We start from the raw sequence: 20,879 nt of genomic DNA on the forward strand, positions 1-20,879 counted from the left end.
AATCCCATTCTTCACGGAGATGGAAAAGGTAATCTCTAGCTTTGTTTGGAATGGAAAGAAGCCCCGAATAAGCAAAGCACTCCTTAAAAATAGAAAAAATGTAGGAGGCATCTCTCTCCCTGATTTCAAATCCTACTACACTGCCGTGGTGGTTAAGACAGCATGGTACTGGTACAATCATAGACACACAGATCAATGGAATAGAATTGAGAATTCTTTTGTCCTTTTTAATGTGTTTGCTTATCACTATGAACTTCCCCCAGATGATTGCCTCAACAGCATCCCAGAGGTTTTGGTATGATGCATTTTCATTTGTTTCATTGAACTTTTTAAATTCATTTCTTACCTCTTTTATAATCCAACTATTTAGCTCCACATTGTTGGTTTCATAAATTTTATCCTCTTATGTTAATTTCTAGCTTTATGGCATTGTGGTCTGAGAAGAAACATTGCATTATTTCAATGGTTTCTCTAATTTGCTGAGGCTTGATTTGTGTCATAGTATACTATCAATTCTGGAAAATGTATCATGTGCACTTGGGAAGAAAGTAAATTTACTTTTTTGTTAAATGAAGTGCCTTGAATACATCCACAAGCCCAAGCCTGATGATTGCATAGTTTAGCTCTTCATATTTTTGTTAAGTTTCTTTGACTTGACTTATCCTTTGGTTAGAGTGATATGTCTCTTATGACTATTGTGATGCTGTCTATTTCTTTCTTCAAGTCTGTTAACCATTGTTTTATGCATTTTGCAGGTCTATCATTTTGTGAAAAGATGTTGACCAAGATTATGTCTTCTTGATCAAATGTGACTTTATTATTTATTGCCGTTATATATCTTTCAGAGTGTGTTTATTTGAAGTATTTTAAAAATTTTTATTTTATTATTTTTTTTGTGTGTACTGTTAAGTCAGATCTGACTGGTATAGGAGAAGGTTGCCCCTCCTTCTCAAGCAGAGCATCTGGTGAATGTAGCTGATGTCAGACAGAACACTTGATCATGCTAATGGGAAATCTATACTTGGACCAAGAGACAGTCGTCAGAACAGAGCTGCATGGCAAAAAATTGGGAAAGGTGTACTCCAGGGATGTGTCCTATCTGCATACATTTTCAACCTGTATGCAGAACAGATTATCTGAGAGGTTGGGCTCTATAAGGAGAAGTGTGGCGTCAAGATTGGTGGACGATCTATCAACAATCTGCGTTATGCCAATGACACAACCCTGCTTGCTGAAACTGAAGAGGACCTGAATTGCCTGCTTCAGAGCGTCAAGGACTGCAGCCTTCAGTATGGATTGAGGCTCAATGTCAAAAGACAAAGATTCTCACCACTGGACCAATTGGCAGCATCAGGATGGATGGTGAAGATATTGAGATTGTTAACAACTTTAGTCAGCTTGGCTCCATGGTCAACACTCTTGGCACCAATAGCCAGGAAATAAAAAAATGTATTGTGATGGGAAAGTCTGCTGTTGGGGACCTCTCCAAAGGACTGAAGAGCAATGGTGTCACTCTGGAGACCAAGGTGCATCTGATACAGGCCATGGTCTTTGCGATCACTTGTTATGCATCAGAGAGTTGGACAATGACTAGAGAGGATAGAAGGAAAATTTATGCCTTTGAGCTGTGGTGCTGGAGAAGAGTGTTGAATGTACCATGGACTGCCAAGAAAACAAACAGATTTATCCTGGGGAGGGTTAAACGAGGCTGCTCCTTGAAGGCAAGGATTCTGGGGCTTCGTTTGACATACTTTGGACATATTGTAAGGAGGGACAGGTCCTTGGAGAGGGACATCATACTTGGGAGGGTTCAGGGACTGCACAAGAGAGGAAGACCCTCTATGAGGTAGATTGATTCAGTGACTGGGGTAATTGGGATGGGTGTGTCAGAGGCAGTGCAATTGGCACAGCATAGAGCAGGGTTTAGGGCTGTTGTACATAGAGTCGCTATGAGTCGCTAGTGACTCGATGGTATACAACAACAACAACAATCCCCTCTGGGATTCCAGTGCAGAAAAAAGTTCATGTTATTTTTGTTCTTTACCGTTGAATCAGAACTGACCCATAGCTGACCCTCCAGTGGGTTTTCAGAGGCAGTTAATCACATTGAAGAAGACTCCCCATCCTTCTCATGTGGAGCATCTAGTGGATTTGAACCACCTGCTTTTGGGATTGCAGCACAGCTTCTTACCACTAGGCCATTTTACAGAGATAAGTACTGCCACTCCTCCTTTTATTGTGGATTCCGTTTGCTATATATATGTATTTCATTCTTTATTTTTTGGTCTATATTTCTCCTTATTTCTTATTTGTGTCTCTTGTAGGCTACATATTAATGGCTTTTTAAAAATCCATTCTGTTACTCATTTTCTCTTAATTGATGCATTTAGTCCATTCATATTAAGTATGGTCCATAGGCCAAGATTTATTGTTGCTATTTTTCTATGATTCTTTTTGTGCTGTTTCTGTTTTCTATTGTCCATCCACTTTCCTTTGGTGTCTTTATATGACAGACTTCCCTTTGAATTTCTTGTAGAGTTGATCTAGTTTTCACAAATTTCTTAAATTCCTGTTTTTCTTCAAAGGACCTAATTTCTCCCTCATATTTGAAGGACAGATTGCTGGTTACAGGATCTTTGACTAGAAATTGTTTTCTTTCATCTTTCTGTATATGCCATCCCATTGCCTTCTTGCTTGCACTGTTGTGAAATTGGACCTTAATCTAACAGTTTTTTCTTTGCAGATGCCTCTTGGTTTTTCTTGTGCTGTTTTTAGTATTCAATACTTAGCTTTTCTTTTTGAAAATTGGACTATTATGTTTTGATTATTCTTTGATGTTTTTCTTTTTGTGTCTAGTCTATTTGGTGTTTGCTGAGCTTCTTGAATGTGGGTTTGTTTCATTCTTCTTCATAATATCTGGGAAGTTTTCTTTTAGAAGATTTGGCACACTTTTCTCAGTAGTTTTCTTGTCCCTCTTGTGTTCTAGAATTCCAATCACATGTATGTTGTTCATTTTTATATTATCCCACATGATCCTAATGTTTTCTTCATTTTCTTTACGTGTTATTTCTGATTTTTCTTCTAGTTTGTTTCCAATTTGTTTCTTGTCATCCAGCTCACTGACTTCCTTTTCCTTCTCTTCTGTTATACTTTTTAGTCCTTCCATAGTGTTGGACTCTTCTCTCATTTCAGTCTTAATATTCCGTATGGCATTTTCATGAATTTATGTTATTTTCAGTACTGTGTGTGCTGTATCCTCTCTGTCTTAAGATTTTTTTTACGTTCTTGTACAACTTTATCTATAGTTTCAATTCTTTCTTCTATACTTTGCATTTTTTTCTGTAGCTTTTCAAGTTCCTCCACATTGATATATTTCTTCTGGCTGAGTGTGGAAATTGCCCAATAATATATATAATTAATATCACACACAAGCAAATTCCTGCTGAAGATTATAAAAAACCTAACAGGAATTGTACATCAATCGATAATTACAAGCTCGATTAGAAAGAAGCACTGGCACTAGAGACATTATTGTCAATGTCAGATGGACCCTGGCCAAAAGTAAAGAGGAAGGTCTATCAGTCTTTCATTGACTATGCAAAGTCTACGCAGATCACAACAAATTGTGTCTAACCTTAAAAAGGATGGGGATCCCAGAACACTTGATTGTGCTCATGACAAACCTGTATTAGGACCAGGAAATAGTTCTCAGAACAGAGCAAAGAAACACGGCATACTTCAAAATCAATGATACATCCTATCTCCATATCTTTTCAATCTGTATGAGGATTAGGTCATTTGGGAGGTTGGGCTTTATGAGGAGGAATGTGGCATCAGGATTGGAGGAAGATTGAGCAACAATTTATGTTATGCAGATGACACAACCTTGCCTGCGGAAACTGAGGAAGGCCTGAAACGTTTGCTGCAGAGTGTAGAAGACTTTAATCTTCAATATGGATTGAAGTGAAGGTGATGCTCTGTACTGAGAGTGAGCACTCTCCAATGCTTGTGGAGAGAGGGGACTAAGGTGTCAATGGGTTTATAGGTCCCTCCATCTAGGAATCCTTGCCTCCATGGCTCTGGGGCCATCTTAGAGGATAAGAGACTTACTTTAGTATACAGAACTACAAGCAAAGGAAAGAACTTTTGATGTTGTGTGAGAGAGGGTTGTTTTGAAAACCACTGCACACAAGCTGCTTGATCTACATCTCTAGTCTCTTGTCATTCCAGAGTCAAAGGAAGACATTAAGCTCCAGGAGAAAAAGTGCATAAGAAACTGCTTTATTAGAGCACCTGGAACCACACTATTCATCCATTTAATACATGAAAGAGACCTATAAAGTTGGTGTCAGGGGACTACATCAGGGAGAGACTCCTATAGGGCTGCAGTGCAGAACAGAGAGAATCTCAAGGACTTTAGGAAAGGCACATTTTCCCACAAAGTACTTACAGTAGAGTGTGTAGCCCACTCCCTAGACTGAACATTTTAAATTGGAAACTAATAATCATCAGTATAAAGATAAGAAGCATCACCAACTTTGGCAGGCCAATAGAAACCAACTAACATTTATCAACAAAAATATCACATTAAGTAAAGAAAGCAGCAGGCAGCTTCAAATATTGTGAAAAGACAATTAAGCCTTCTCCAAAAAGAAAACCAAAAAACCAGAGAATATTAGAGACCTCATGAATACCCCAAAGTCAAGAAGGCAGATGATGTATGTTGACTTGTAGACATTCAAACAGCTACAAAAGAAAGTATAAATGATGGAAGATACAATGGAAGTCATAAATAAAGGGAATAACCTAAAGGTAAAAAATATATTGATGAAGAGTTATTTGAACAGCTACAAAAAAGTTGCATGTATTCCAAGAACTGCACCCAACTAAAACTTAATTCACTTTCTTCTCATGATACACTCCCCAGAATTTGTCACATATTAGAACACAGAACACGATTCTACAAATTAAAAAATATTGAAATAATATAAGCTATCTTCTCAGACCACAATTCCATAAAGCTGGAAACTAACCACAAGAGGATAAAGCTTATAAAACCACCAATGTGGAATCTAAATAACACCTTGCTAGAACACAATTGGGTTATGGAAGAAATAAAGAAAGAAATTAAAAAGTTCCTAAAAAAGAATGATAATGAAAATACAATGTGTGAAAACCTCTGGGATGCAGCTAAGACAGTCATCAAAGAAGAGTTCACAGCAATAGGCAAATACATTTAAAAAAGATGAAGAAAGAAGCAAAATTAATGATCTAACTCAACAACTTTATAAAAAAAGAACAATAATCTAACCACACAGAAGAAAGGGAATTATAGCAACAAGAGCTGAAATCAATGAGACAGAAAGCAGAAAAACAAGTGAAGCCATCAATAATACCAGGAGCTGGTTTTTTGAAAGGTCAATAAAATTGTCAAACTATTGACAAACTTAATAAAAGGAAAAGACACAAATAATTCTATTAAGAAATGGTAGAGATGACATCACAACAGAACTAGAGGAAACTACATCTATAATATAAGAATGTTATGAAAAGCTATACTCTGATAAATTTGAAAACTTAGAGGAAATGGTCAAATTCTTTGAAACTCATGCCCTACCCAGGCTGACATGGTCAGATGTAGAATACTTGATCAGACCCATCATAAAAAGACATACATACACACACACACACACACGCACACACACAGAGAGAGAGAGAGAGAGAGAGAGAGAGAGAGAATCCTGGACTAGATGGCTTCATGGCTGAATTCTACCAAACATTCAGAGAAGACATCATTAATCCTACTTAAGTTATTTAGAAATAAAACAGAAAAAAAGAAATACTTCCAGAGATATTCTATAATGCAAGCATAACCCTAATAACTAAATTAGGTGGAGTCGTTATGAGTTGCAAGCGACTCCTTAGCACATAACAACAACAACATTACCAAAAAGGAAAACTATAGACCAATAGCTCTCATGAACAAACCTAAAAGTCTTCAACAAAATCCTGGCCAATAGAATCCAAAAAGTGTATCAAAATTATAATTCATCATGTCCAAGCGACATTCATAAGAGGCATGCAAGGAGACGTCAACATAAGGAAAAAATGAACATATTTCACCACATTAACAAAAGAAATAACAAGAACTATATTATCTTAGCCATTGATGTAGAAAAGGCATTTGGCAAAATCCAAACCCCTTTCCTGATTAAGACACTCAGCAAAGTTGGAACAGAGGGGAATTTCTTCCACATAGTGAAAAGAAGATATGCCAAAAAAAATAGAGTTAATATTATTCTCAATGAAGAAAAACTAAAAACATTTTCTTGGTGAACAGGGACTAGACAAGGATGGCCACTATCACCATTTCTATTCGGTATTATATTTAAAGTACTTGCTAGGGTTATATGCCAAGAGAAGGAAGTGAAAGGCATCCAGATCAGCAAAGAGATGGTTAAACCATCGCTATATACAGATGGTAAGATAGCGTACACAGAAAACTCCAAGGACTCCACCAAAAACAACTGTTAGAGGTAGCTGACCAATTTAGTAGAGTGACAGGATATAAGGTCAGTATCCAAAAATCAGTGAAATTCCTACATAGTTACAAAGAGAATGCAGAGAAGGAAATGAAGAGTGCAAAACCATTTACAATAGCAAACTACAAATTGAAACACTTAAGAGGGAACCATTAGGTTATAGAGACACAAAAAGCTATACAAAGAAAATCACTTAACATTTTTGCGAGACACAATAAATGGAAAAATGTCCACTGTTCATGTATATGAAGACTCAATATTGGGGAAATGAGAATCCTACCAAAGAAATCTACATGTCCATCACAATTCCAATACAAATACCAAATTCATTATTCAAGGAGATCAAAATATAAATGGCCAAGTTTATTTGAGGGGAAAGAGATCCTGAATAAGCAAAGCAATTCTGAAAAATAAAAGTGAAGTGGGAGCCATGGCACTCTGTGACCTCAAATCCTACTACATAGCAGTAATCACCTAAACAGCATGGTACTGGTACAATGAGGGGCACACAGACCAATGGAACAAAATTGTGAATCCAGAAATTGACCCATCTATCTACAGTCAAATGATATTCTATAAGGAAACAAAACCTATCAAAATAACAACCTATTGAACAAATGGTGCTGGCAAAACTGGACTGGTAACTGCAGAAAGCTGAAACAGGATCCTCATCTCACATCATACACAAAAAAATCAACAAAAGGTGGATAAGAGACATGAGAGTAAAGGCTAAAATCACAAAGTTCATAAGAGACAAACTTTGATAAAGCTTAGAAGGCCAAGTCTATGGTATAAAGAGACTGTCAAATACAGCCAGAAATGCACAATGTGAAGAGGATACGATTGATGAATGGGACCTTCTAATGATTAAATCTCTGCTCATCAAAAATTTTTTTCTGACAGAGTGAAAAGAAAATCTACTGACTGGGAACTAACATTTTGGTAATACTGTTTCAGACAAGGGTCTCATATTAAAAGCTTACAAAATACATAATTTATCCCATCCTTCTCAGTGTCGCCCCAACCCCAATGTCAGTCCCATTTTAATAACAGTGGCACTATGCACTATTTGCCTTGTTGTGTCTGAGATATTTCATTCAGCATAATGTCATCCAGGGTCATCCATTTTGAATAATACTTCATGAGTTATTTTTCAATGCAGAAGAGTATTCCATTATGTGAATCTACCACAGATTCTTTATCCATTTGTTTGCTTATGGGCACTTAGTTTGTTTCCAACTCTTTGCTATTGGGAACAAAACAGCAATAAACATGGGTGTACATATATCTGCTTGGGTGATGGTTACTGTTTTCTTTGGGGTATATTCCCAGTAGTGGAATTGCTGGGTCAAATGGTATTTCTATTTGGAACTTTTTGAGAAAGGGCCATACCACCTTCCACAATGGTTGTACCATTCCACACTTCCACCAACGATAAATAGTGTTCCAGTTTCTCCACAACCTCATCAGCATTTGTTGTTTGCTGTTTTGTTAAATTTTGGTATGCTTACTGGGGTGAGATGATATCTTACAGTTATTTTGATTTGCATCTCTCTTAGAGCTGTGGATTTTGAACATTTCTTCATGTGCTTATTGGCCATCTGAATGTCTTCTTTTGTAAAATGTCTGCTCATATCCTGTGCCCATTTTTCAACTGGGTTGTTTACCTTTATCTAGATGTAAATCCCTTATCTGACATGTCATTACCAAATACTTTTTCCAAGTCTGTGGCTTCCCTTTTTACCCTGTTGGAGTTTTGGGATGTCTATAGGCATTTGATTCTTAGAAGGTCCCACTCATCTATTTCATTCTTTCCTGGTTGTATGCTTTTCAAGATGCTTGGAAGACTGTTTAGGTTGTGGATTAGGACTTCTAGAGTTCTTTCAAACCTTTCTTTAATGAAGTTTATAGTCTTTGGTTTTAGTCCTAGGTTTTTGTGTATGGAGTGAGGTGTGAATCTTGCTTCAGTTTTCTACAGAGAGTTTTCCAATTTTGCCAACACCATTTGTTAAAAAGGCTGTCATTTCCTTACTTCATTGATTTCTTCTTCTTGTCAAAATTGTGCAAATTTCACTATATTATAGCAAAGGCAAATTCTTGACAAGATCCCCACATTGAAGAATTGGGTGAGCAGATACTGCAATGAATTACAGAGCTACATTATTTAATCTGCATGTCTGTGATTTAATTTTGTCATAGAGAGGAACAGATTAAGTCAGTAAATGTGTGAAGACAGAAAATTGTGGGACAGTACTATAACTGAGCCGGCCACCTTTGTTGTATTTTCTGCATGATAGATAATTTTCCTATAACATTTGGTACCAGTGGAGGAATAAATTTCCAGAACTCTTCTTCTTTGCCATGGAGAGCATACGTAGCAATCGTCAAAAGTTATCAATATGTATTTCAGAGTTACACATATTTAGTGTAGACCCCCCCACTCTGATGACCTAGTCAATAGTAAGTTTTGCCTCTGACACAGAGGCTGAGTATGTCAGATGATCTGAATCAACCAGGAGCTCTGAGAAAGAAAGATATCCTACTTCCTCCCATTGCTATGCTGTTTCTGTTAAGTGCCATAGAGTCCTAGATGACTCATAGCGACTCGATGAATGAAAGTCTTGAATGCAAAACTTTCCTCTTTTCTCCAAGTTCATAGAGTTCCAAAAGGCAAACATTTTTTTGCAAGTAGATGCCACTCCTGCTTCCAAGCCTGTTTTATTTGGGACATCCACAAAAACCAGGCCAGAGGGCCACAGGTCCAAGGGCCCAAAAGTCCTTTTAATTAGGAGGCCAAATCCAATCAGCTCACACCCTGTTGCGAGCAAAGCCACACCCTAGTCTCAACCCGAAATCAGAAAACAGACCTTTGCAGAATCTGACCATTCCACTCATCTTCCCAGCGTGGAAATAGACCCCGCCCCCATTGCTATAGGGTTGTAAAATTTGATGGGTGAAGGAGTGAAGGAAATGAAAAAAATTTGTTCTTGAAAGCAATGTATTAAAATTTTGTAAATAAACTGGCAGATTTTTTTTTTACAAAAAAGAGTTGGAGTCAACTCAACACTAGTGAACTTTAATTTTGAGCTTATAGTATTACTGTTTTGTACCATCGAGCTAGGTTTTCAGGAGCGGTTAGTCACATGGGATGAAACTGCCCATCTTTCTCCTGCAGAGAGAAGTTGGTGGATTTAAATGTGTCTTTGGGATTGAAGCACATTTTCTTGCATAGAACAGAAAATGTGCAAAATGTTTTCTATTTGTCCCCTGTATGTTGTACAGGGGAAAAAAAGTGATCATCAGGGGAAAAGTATCAACATTCCAGAAGTTCTAAATTTCTTTTTTCCTCTTTAGTAATATAAATGCAGAACAGTCATTCGGACATGCAAACTTGGGCTGGCCCTGTCAAAAGAATTTTTTAAAGTATATAACCTAGAAAGTGACTAAAATACCGGGATATTAGAAAAAGAAAACTGCTACACAGATTTGCAACACAGGAGTAACCATCTAAAGCAGAAGTCAGATAACTATGGTCTACATGCTATCTGTTTTTGTTTCACTTCAGCTGAGAATAATTTTTATATTTTTGAACACCTGAAAAGAAATCAAAAGAATGCTAACTACATGTGAAAATCATATAAACTCTAATTTTCAGTGTTCATAAAGTTGTACTGGAAAATAGTCATGCCTATTAATTTATGTATTGTCTAAAGACAATGTTGGAAAATTAAAAATATAATTATATGGCACATAAATCCTTAAATATTTACTATTAAGACCTTTCCAGAAAAATGTTTCCTGACCCCTGCTATAGTGTAGCTCTGAGAGTTAAGAAAAATAGAGATTGATAACAAATACATTTTGAAAAAAGATTACTAGGACTCAGTAAACTCTGACTAAAGATACCTGAGTAAGACTCCAATAAAACTGTAAGCAGTTCTTTCTAGAAAAGTGATTGTGCCCTTGAGATATTTTATTCGAAAGGACAGGGAATGAAGATGATGCTGACATGCAACTCCAAACAAGAGTTAACATTCAATCCCACATGAACAGAGGTGAAAAAGAGTGGATTTAAAAGACCGAGTTCAACAAAGGGTCTTCCCTCACAGAAAACAGGGGTGAGAGAATCAAAGTCATATTTATATTAAATTTGCAAATGATACTAAATTGGAACATATTGTAAACCTCAGCAAGGATGGAATAATCCTTTGAGCTCAGAATGTAAACTACAGTTTTAATTTTATGATGTGTACCAAACAGTGCTCCATGTGTACTGAACAAATAGATGTATGATCTCAAAAGTTTAACTAGAAAATGCCTGAGAAATAGTAAATTCTTGGGCATATAACGCACATGATGAACTAATTAACCCTCTTTGAAACATGTTGGGGTAAAGCTGGGGATTCAGATTCAGATTCTCCAGATGAGAAAATGAGGAAAGAAATAATTGTACAGCTCTGGGATTTAACCCAGGCCATTTACAGTGCACTCTCTCATCTGGTTCTATCTCCTTTTGAAGTTCGATATTTAAGAGCATGAGAGCTGGCATTCTTCATCTGCTAGAAATGCAAACCCAAAAGTTAATATAAATATAAATGCACATGGATATACTGAAACAATGAATAAAAATTATTGTCATTTGTGGAATTGTCACAAGGAGTTTAAATTGGAATGACACTTTAAAAACACAGTTTAACCTCTTTGTTTTTATAGACAGGACAAACTGAGGTAAAAAAATGGAAGAGTTTTGTAATGAAGATCACATAGTTAAAAGGTTTCTGAGTTCTTAATCCTTTTATCTTTAACTTTTTGGCCTCGTAGATTCAGTATGTCTTCCCCATTCTGTTCCCATCCACTCTCCTTACAGTAACAGCTGTTGATTTTCCTCATGCTTATTTCAGATTTTCTCTCTTGGTAAGCACCCACATGGATTAACCCACAGTCACTAAATTTCCATTAAAAAAAATCTTAGTAATTATATTTCCATGACCTCATATTTCATCTCAAAAATAACTTAATCCTTCCCTGATCAACTTCAGCATTTCCACAACCCTGAAGTATTATTAACAATGAAAAAAATGTGGGGCTCTTTCCTTCTCTTTCTACTCAACAGAAAAACCTGGCCAGAGTACAATCAACTCTGCTGAACTCGGCACCAGTGACAGCATTAAAGCCTTATGTTTTATGAACTAACAAAGGTCGAAATGGATTTCTGTCTGACATGCCAGGCTTTTAAGTCTTGTACCTCTGCCCAGTCCGGGGATTTCTGAAATCATGAATAAAGTGATAATTGATATTCTGAATACTTAGTTCAAGTTAACTAACAAATAGAAAATAAAGAGAAAGATTTGTATTCTCATTCTTTCCAGGAAAGGTGTATTTCTAAGTATCAAAAAGGCAAATGTAAAACTACCTTAAGATAGACCAATAAAAATTAAGTGTAAAATTGGGAAAATAACATTAAGTGTTCCCTGCAGGTAGTAAGGCATTCCTCTGCCTTCACATAAGATCTGATGGAGATCTGAAAAGACAGGGTAATGGTGGCATAGTTCAATAGTGATTAATTTTATAAAACACATAGAATGGGAATGACTGTATAAAATACAATCAGAATGAAGAATAGTGTGAAACAGAAAGTATACAAATTTTGTATGCAAACCAACATAAAATTAAAATTAAAAATTTTTAAAAGAATCACAATGGCAGTAACATCAAGTTACCCAGCTTTACCGATGGAAGAAGGAAAAAGACATCAATAATTTGTTTTGAGTTTTTCAAACTGCTTTCTCCTGTCCCTCAATGGGAATCACAATTAGAAGGAAAATTTCTAAAGGAAAAGAAGTTCAGAGGTACCCTCTTCATAGTTTTCTGAGCAATATTCTGTTGATTTATATATTTGAAGTAGTCAAGAGCTCACAGAGGCTCATTTTCTCAAAGAAAATACTAAAATGTTGCTTAGGTGATCCTAGAATCTGGAGCTTTTAAGATCATGGTGAATTTCTAAGTGTTCTGTAAATTAGATGAGCCTATCTTCCCTCATAGGGTCGCTATGACTCGCAAGCGACTCGATGGCACATAACAACAACAACAATCTTCCCTTAATCTCTTTTATTCCCTGTTGCCAAATAGCCCAGAATTCACATCATCTAGCAGAGCTCCACCCTGGTAGCCTTGCCCATTTTCCATCTGTCAGTCTCCTTCCTTCAGTTTTAACTTTTAGAGAACTCCCTTGTGGAATGTATTCTATTATAGCACAATCTTCCAGTTTGCTATACAGTTGAACATTTCTGTTTACCTCAAAAACCAATTTGGTGACCCAGATTTGTTAAACCCAGAATAAGTCTCAAGTATAATCTAATTTCTCTATTGAATTTCCTTGCTCTTTGGACTCCTTTCATAACTGATATTGGTGCTATTAATGTAATGCTCATAACTGCTGAAACAGTAGCAATAGATGGATATTCTGTAGCATTCTATATGAAGGATGACTGAGCAAGTGAAAGTGGTAAGTTTACACTGGGAAAGGTAGGGTAATCTGAAGACTCTGAAGCTGATTCTATTTCCTTATCTAATAGCCATGTTGTCTTAAATATTCTTGAGAAAGAAAGGCACTACTATTTGACTCTTTCCAAACTGCCTAGTCATTGTCAATGAAATTCTGGACTTTGCACTTGTCTATATAAGAAAGTGGCAAAGACAATGGACCTATATGTGAGATACACAGCATGTTTTTAGGGATATCAAATGTAGCTGATTCCTTGGTGTCTTCAAATACTGAAAGAAAAAAAATATTTCATTTTATGTTCTGATTAATAGGAATACATCACTATTCTGATTGGTATGCCAAGGGTTCTTTATAGATTCTTCCATACTAAGATAGATGTCAGTACGTTTCTGGTAAAAGACACACTCTACATACTTGTCCCTTTTAGGGATATTTAAGAATTTTACAGAAATCAAAGAGTACCAGAGAGATACCAATTTTTGTTTCATTGACTTTGCAAAGGCATTTCACTGTGTGGATCACAACAAATTGTGGTTAACCTTGAGGAGAATGGGAATCCCAGAACACTTGATTGTCCTTATGCAAAACCTATGCTTGGACCAGAAATCAGTCCTCAAAACAGAGCAGGGAAATACTGCATGGTCCAAAATCAGGAAGGGAGTGTGTAAGGTATGCATTCTGTCTCCATCCCTTTTCAATCTCTATGCAGAACAGATCATTCAGGAGGCTGGATTTTATGAGGAGGAATGTGGCATCAGGATTGGAGGAAGACTTATCAATAACATGCATTATGCATTTGACACAACCTTGCTTGCTGAAACTGAGGTGGACCTGAAGCTCTTGTTGCAGAAGACTGAAGAATGTGGTCTTCAATATGGATTGAAGCTCAACATCAGAAAGACAAATATTCTTACCACTGGGCCAATTTGGTAGCATCATGATGGATGGAGAACAGATTGAGGTTGTTAACAGTTACAGCTTGCTCGGCTCCACAATCAACACTCTTGGCACCAGCAGCCAAGAAATCAAAAGACAAATTGCATTAGGTAAATCTGCTGTCAGGGATCTTTCCAGAATACTGAGAAGCAATGATGTCAGTCTAGAGACTAAGGTGTACCTGATATAGGCCACAGTCTTTGCAATTCCTTGCTATGCGTTGGAGAGCTGGACAGTGACTAAGGATGACAGAAGAATCAATGCCTTTGTGTTGTGGTACTGGAGAAGAGTCTTGAACCATGGACTGCCAAGAAAACAAATAGGTCTGTCTTGATGAAGGTGAAACCAAGTTTCTGCTTGAAGGCTTAATTTTGAAGCTCTGTCTCACATACTTTGGACATGTGGCCAGGAGGGACCAATCCTTGGATCATGATTGGAAGGGTAGAGGGACAGCGAAGGAGAGGAAGACTCCAGATGAGATGGACTGATACAGCAACTAGGGCAATGCGGATAGGTGGATTGGAGGCAGTGAAACTGGATCAGAACAGGACAGGCTTCAGACCTGTTGTACATAGGGTCGCTTTGAGTCACAGGAGACTCGACGACCTGTAACAACAACAACAACAACAACAACAACTATCTGACATCAGCAGTGAATGATATCTCTGTTGCCTTTTCTGAATCCAACTTAAATTTTTATCCTCTCTTCCAGCCACTTAGTAAATTTTTATATATTTTTATACTAGTTTATTTACAAAATTAAAATACATTGTTTTCACACCAGATCCTTCCCATTTTCCTCACCCCCAACCCCTTCACCCATCTGCTTCCACCCTTCCTTCCAGTTGGATCTTCATACTCCTTCTAAAATAATGGTTTTATATAGTATTTGTCCTTGTGAGACAGAGTTCACTCAGCAGAATGCTCTTCAGTCCCTCTCAAGTTAGGTAATAATTTTTATACTGATTTACATACAAAGTTCGTATACTTTGTTTTTCATACTGAACCTTTCACTTTTAATTTACCAATCCTTCTCTCAGCCCATCAAATTCTGCAACCCTCTTCCATTAATTTTGAAATAAGATTTTCCTTGCAAGTGATATTAATGATATTGTTCAATAATTTTCACTTTCTGTTGGATAATTTTTTTTGGAATTGGAATAAATATGGATCTTTTCCAGTTATTTGACAGGTAGTTGTCTTTCACAGTTGTCAGATATTATTGAACATGTCTGTGCTGCATTTGCTTTCTGAAACATCTTATTTGGTATTCCATAAGTTCCTGAGCCCTTATATTTTGGCAGCCACTGAGCCAATTGCAGCATAATGATAGATGACGATTGAAATGTTAACAGCTTCATTTTGCTTGGCTCTTGGTACCAACAGCTAGAAAATGAAAAGACAAATTGCATTTAGTGTAGCTTGGAATTCTTCCTTCAGTACTTTTTGGTTTTCCACTATACATTACTTCTTGAAATAGTTCAATGTTGACCACCTGTCTATCAATTTGCTGTATTATAATGGTGTATGTATTATGTAATGCTTGAAGCTTACTTACCTAAGAGGTATTAATTCAAAGAAGAAGCAGGAGCAGGATGGAGCAGGTGCAGAAACTGATGTTAAGTTAAACAATGAGAACACTTTCTTTTGGAGCTGAGATCAGGAAATTTTTGTTATGGAACAATTTCATATTTAACAAAGAGAACAAGCTCTGGATTGGAGTTTCTCTACTGCTAACCTCTCTAATATGGACATTTTCCCCCCTATAACTAGGAATTGGACTTGAATACAAGCAGGGAGGAAATGAAATCTTTTCAAGTAATTTATTTTTATTTTACTAGGACACACAGAGCCTTAAGCACCAGCTGGGACCATCCTCATTGCTTATAATCTCCCTATGGCAGCTGAAGCCAGAAATAAGCAAGCATGAAAATATGTTTCTTTAGGCTCAAAGGTTGTTGAGAGGATCTCGGTGGTGACTCTCTGCCTCTGATGTTAAAATTCTGAGTACAGAAGGTTCTCTTCCTAAAAATAAAAAAAGAAAGAAAGAAAAAAGAGTGTTAGTGATGTTTTACCTTCAGCAGCTCTCTTAAAGAAGACTTTGCAGCTTCCACAAGTGAGTGCTCCATAGTGACAGCCAGAAGCTTCATCTCCACAGATAAGGCAGGTCTTCTGAGGTGGAAAGTAATAATCGATGGGTAGAACGTGGTCCCTGGCAGTGTCCAAACTAGAAAGAGAAAATGCAACAAACATAGGTGGACAGACAAAAAAATTATAGAACAGGAGCCTGAGGTAATCAGAAGTAGAATGCATATATAAATTATTATCATTACTTGCTCAAAAATGTGAATGTGAAGGGGCATTTTCCTCAGGGGGGAAAATATAGGATTTCCTGCAAACTAGGGAGAATTTATTTTTTCAAGTTTATGGCAGAATTAGGGATCAGCCAATCTCAAATACTGACTATAAAAGGAAGGATAAAGAGTAAAAGCAGAAAATCTGGGGTTAAAGTATCTGACTTAAGGTGGTGGTTGAGCAACTTTGAAGCAATTAACTAGTATGAACCCAGTTCTACTCTTCATCCAAAGGAAGACATATGCCCAAATAAAATATAGGGAACAATTTCCTATATTTTACATCAGTTCTTTGGGCCTGTAAATTAGGGCTAATAACACAAATCCCACTTATTTTTCTCTCATGACAATATATATTAGACAATGAGTAAAGATCCTTTGAATGAAAAATTGAGCGTGCGTTCTAGAAGCCAGCCGAGGGACCTGGACCAGTGAGCAGCATCCAGATGCACACTGAAAGCTGGCTTGGGAGGCCCATGAGCAGCACCCAGATGCATGACAGGAGCTGGGCTGGGAGACCTCTGTGCAGCACTGTTACACACATTGGGAGCCAGCCCAGAAGGCCCAGAGCACCATACTCACCAGAGGGTACCCACATAACAGATGAGAGTGATTGGAGCCTGAGCCATTATGTAAGGGGTTAGTTGGAGGCCTCACCTTATGGCCCTTCATGAAGTGAAAGGGGGAAGAAAGACCAACCCACTCATCATCGATTGCCCCCAACAAAGGCCAGACAATCTTTAAGCCTTCTGGACCCTGTGCTACTGCACAGGATCTGTGGTAATCCCTGCCGCCTACACCATTATGTTCTCCTGTTTGCTTGTTCTTCTGTGTTGCTCTTGGGAGCACTGGCGGCTTAGTGGCAAGAAACTTGGCACGTGATTTGAATCCACCAGCTTCTCCAAGGAAGAAGGATGGGAAATCTCCTCCCGTGTGATTAACTGCCTCTGAAAACCCCTCAAAGGGTGATTCCAACTTTAAGGTACACAATAACAACAACAACAATATGATTTGCTCTAAAAGGCATCTGGGTGTTTCTTGTATTGGGGAAGTATCTTTGCATGTAGCTGCTCTTAATAACTTAGATATGTATATCTTTGTTTATATATCATTTGCTCTTTGGGGTATAGCACTTGTATGTCATATGTACTAAAGTGGAGCTCTCAGATTAAGACAGACTAAGCAGAAGAATAGGCCATATCTGACCCTTTGAGGGGTTTTCAGAGGCGGTTAATCACACGGGAGGAGAATTCCCATCCTTCTTCAGTAGAGCAGCTGGTGGATTCAAATCTTGTGCCCAGTTTCTTGCCACTAAGCAATCTTGAAGTGCAATGCTGTGGGTAACAGGATACTACCCATGCATGTAACAGGCGATCTTTCAAATATACCAACAACTAACAACAATGAGGAGGAAATTGAAAACTTCAACCAATTTTTGCAGTCTGAAATCAATCAAACATGCAACCAAGATTCATTAATAATAATTGGTAATTGAAATTAAAAAGTTGGGAACAAAGAGTAAGGACCAGTAGTTATAAAACATGGGCTTGGTGACAGAAATGAAGCTGGCTAGAGAATGATAGAATTTTTTTCAAATTAGTAGAATTTTATTACAAGAATCAGATGCATTTTGAAATCAGATGCATAGGATTTGACCAGCCTCTTTTCTGTAGGTGGAAAACTCCTAGCTATCATTTATCAGCCTGCTGGACAGTTCCTTTTTAGGAGACATAGATACCATCCAAAATTTTTCTGATATCCTTAACTGTTGTACCTTGCTGAATCAAAGCAGCTGACGTTGATACAAGCTCAATGTCATTTCCTTCAAGAATTAACTCATCTTTCTGGGCTTGAGATACTGAAAAAGCAACAACTGGCCTCATTCAAACTCTCCAAATGTATTTTTCACCCAAGAAGTTTCCAATTTCAACCAGAGATCCACTCTCTTGAATCACAACGTTGATGGGGAAATGAGCATAAACAGACTTCATCTTGTACCGAAAGCCCAGTTTAACACCCTTGATCATGTACTGTACATGGCTACAGATGGTGTGAACAGTAGCCAGTTCCTTCCTGTTTCCCCACCATTTGTCCATAAGAAGCCTCTTCTTTTTCTTTCCGAGTAGACTAAGCTCTACATTGATGTGATTGAAGTCCCTCTGCAAGGTTCCCCGTGGGCCTTTCACGATACCTGTGTGGTCCATCAGAGTAATTTCTACATTCTCTGGAATGTCGACAGTCTGGTTGCTCAGAATGGTCTTCATTCTCACAGTTAATGTGTCAAAAATCAAGAATGATAGAATTTTATACAATCAATGATTTATTCCCCACAAAGAACTTTTATTAAAAAACACAATAGGTGATTATACGCATGAATCTCACTCAGGATGGACCGCACAGGAATCAGATTTATTACATCTGTAGAAAGAATCATTGGAGTAGCTCAATATCAGCTGTAAAAGCCAGGCCAGGTACTGACTGTGGAACAGCCCATAAACTACTCACATAAAGTTCAAACTGAAGCTAAAGAAATTAACACATATCTAAAAGAACCAAAATATAACCTTGAGTCTAACCTAACCCACATGAATGTAAAAAAATATTTCTAGAACAAGTTTGAGATATTGAACGCTAATAAATGAGGACCAGAGAAGCTGAAGTATATAAGAACTATAATTCATGAAGAAAGGAAAAGATCATCACAAAAAGAGAAGAGGAAGAAAAGACCAAAATAGACTTCAGAAGAGACTTTAAATATTGCACTAGAATGCTGAGAAGTGAAAACAAGGGGTAGAAACCACAAAGTTAAAGAGTTGAACAGGAGATTTCAAAAGGCAGCTTGTGAAGACAAAACAACATATTATAATGAAATGTGTCAAAATGGAGTCAGAAAATTAATAAGGTAATAAATTGCTCTGCATTTCTCAAGCTGAAGGAACTGAAGAACAAATTCAAGCCTTGGGTTACAATACTGATAGATGCTATGGGCAAAATCTTAAGTGATGTAGGAAGCATCAAAAGAAGGTAGAAGGAATACGTGAAATCATTGCACTAAAAATAATTGACTGACACAGAACCATACTAGGAATTAACAGAATCAAGAGTAGATGGTAATATAGTAGGAAATTCAAGCTCCTCTGAAGGAAATGGCAAAAAATTAAGGACCCAGCAATTGATGGAATACCAACTGAAACATTCCAACAAACAGATGCAGCCCTCAGATGTGCTCACCAGGTTGTGCCAAGAAACATGGAGGCCAACTAATTGACCTACTGACAGGAGGAGATTAATATTTATTCTAATTCCCCAAAAAGGTGATCCAAAAAAATAGAGAATGTGGAAATTATCGAACATTATGATTACTATCACATTCAAGAAAAATCTTGCTGAAGATTATCCAAAAACAGTAAGAACAGTACATCAGCAGAAAACTGCCAGAAACTCAAGTTGAGATTATAAAATGTCCATGGAACTAGGTATATAATTGTTGATGCCAGATAGATCTTGGCTGAAAGCAGAGAATAGCAGAAGGATGTCTATTTGTGTTTAACTGACTTTGCAAAGACATTTGACCTTGTGGATCATAAAAAAAATTGTGTTTAAAACAGAGAAGACTAGAAGAATGGGAAACATAGATAACTTGATCGTGCTCATGTAATACCCACACACACAAAAAAAGCTATTGTCCAAACAGAGCAAGGGAAAACTGCATGATTCAAAATCAAGGAAGGAGTACTGCAGGAATATATCTTTTCTCCATGTCTTTTCTGTCTATATGTTAAATAGATCATTCAAGAGGTTGGACTTTATAAAGAAGATTTTGGCAACAGGAGCAAAGAAATACTCATTAATAACTTGCATTATGCAGATGACACAGCCTTGCTCGATGAAACTGGGGAGGACTTGAAGTATTTGCTGCAGGCCAAGGACTGTAGCCTTCACTATGGATTGCATCTCAACATCAAGAAAACAAAGCACTACCAGGCCAATAGATAACACCATGATAGATGGAGTAAAGATTGATGTTGTTAATTATTTCCTTTTTCTTGGTTCCACAATCGACACCCTTGGCACCAGCAGTCAGGAAATAAAAAGATGAGTTGCATTGAAAAAAATGTGCTGTCAAGAACCTCTCCAGAGTTCAAAAAAGAGATTAAGGTATCCAGGCCATGATCTTCTCAATTGCTTGCTCTGCATCTGAGTGCTGGACAATGAATAAGGATGACAGAAATATTAATACCTTTGAGTTGTGGTGCTGGAGAAGGATATTAAACATATCATGTACTGCCAAGAGTACAAACAGATTTATCCTTGAAAAAGTGAAACCAAGTTGCTCCTTGGAGGCAAGGATTTTGAAGCTCAGTCTCACATAATCTGGGCATACTTAGAAGGATATAGGGTCAGCACCACAGTGACTATAGCAGTGGGGTTAGAGGTATTAGAGACAGGTTGAGGATAAGACAAGATTCAGAGCCATTTTTTTCATAGAGTCACTATGAATCATAGTTGATGGCACTTAACAACAACTATGTATTATTAACA

At 37.3% G+C, this 20,879-nt stretch overlaps 1 protein-coding gene across 1 annotated transcript in view; it reads right to left on the bottom strand.

The window, feature by feature from the left end:
- LOC102875920 (androgen receptor-like) overlaps positions 1–20,879 on the bottom strand; it is a 699,071-nt gene that overhangs the window by 268,232 nt on the left and 409,960 nt on the right. The window contains exon 2 of the mRNA XM_006901989.1: positions 16,059–16,210. Within this exon, the coding sequence (XP_006902051.1) occupies positions 16,059–16,210 (152 nt within the window). The remainder of the gene's footprint in view (positions 1–16,058; positions 16,211–20,879) is intronic.

Source organism: Elephantulus edwardii, unplaced genomic scaffold (assembly GCF_000299155.1).
Source record: "Elephantulus edwardii isolate Elephantulus edwardi_28Jun2011 unplaced genomic scaffold, EleEdw1.0 scaffold00355, whole genome shotgun sequence".
In the NCBI taxonomy this organism is placed as follows: Eukaryota; Metazoa; Chordata; class Mammalia; order Macroscelidea; family Macroscelididae; genus Elephantulus; species Elephantulus edwardii.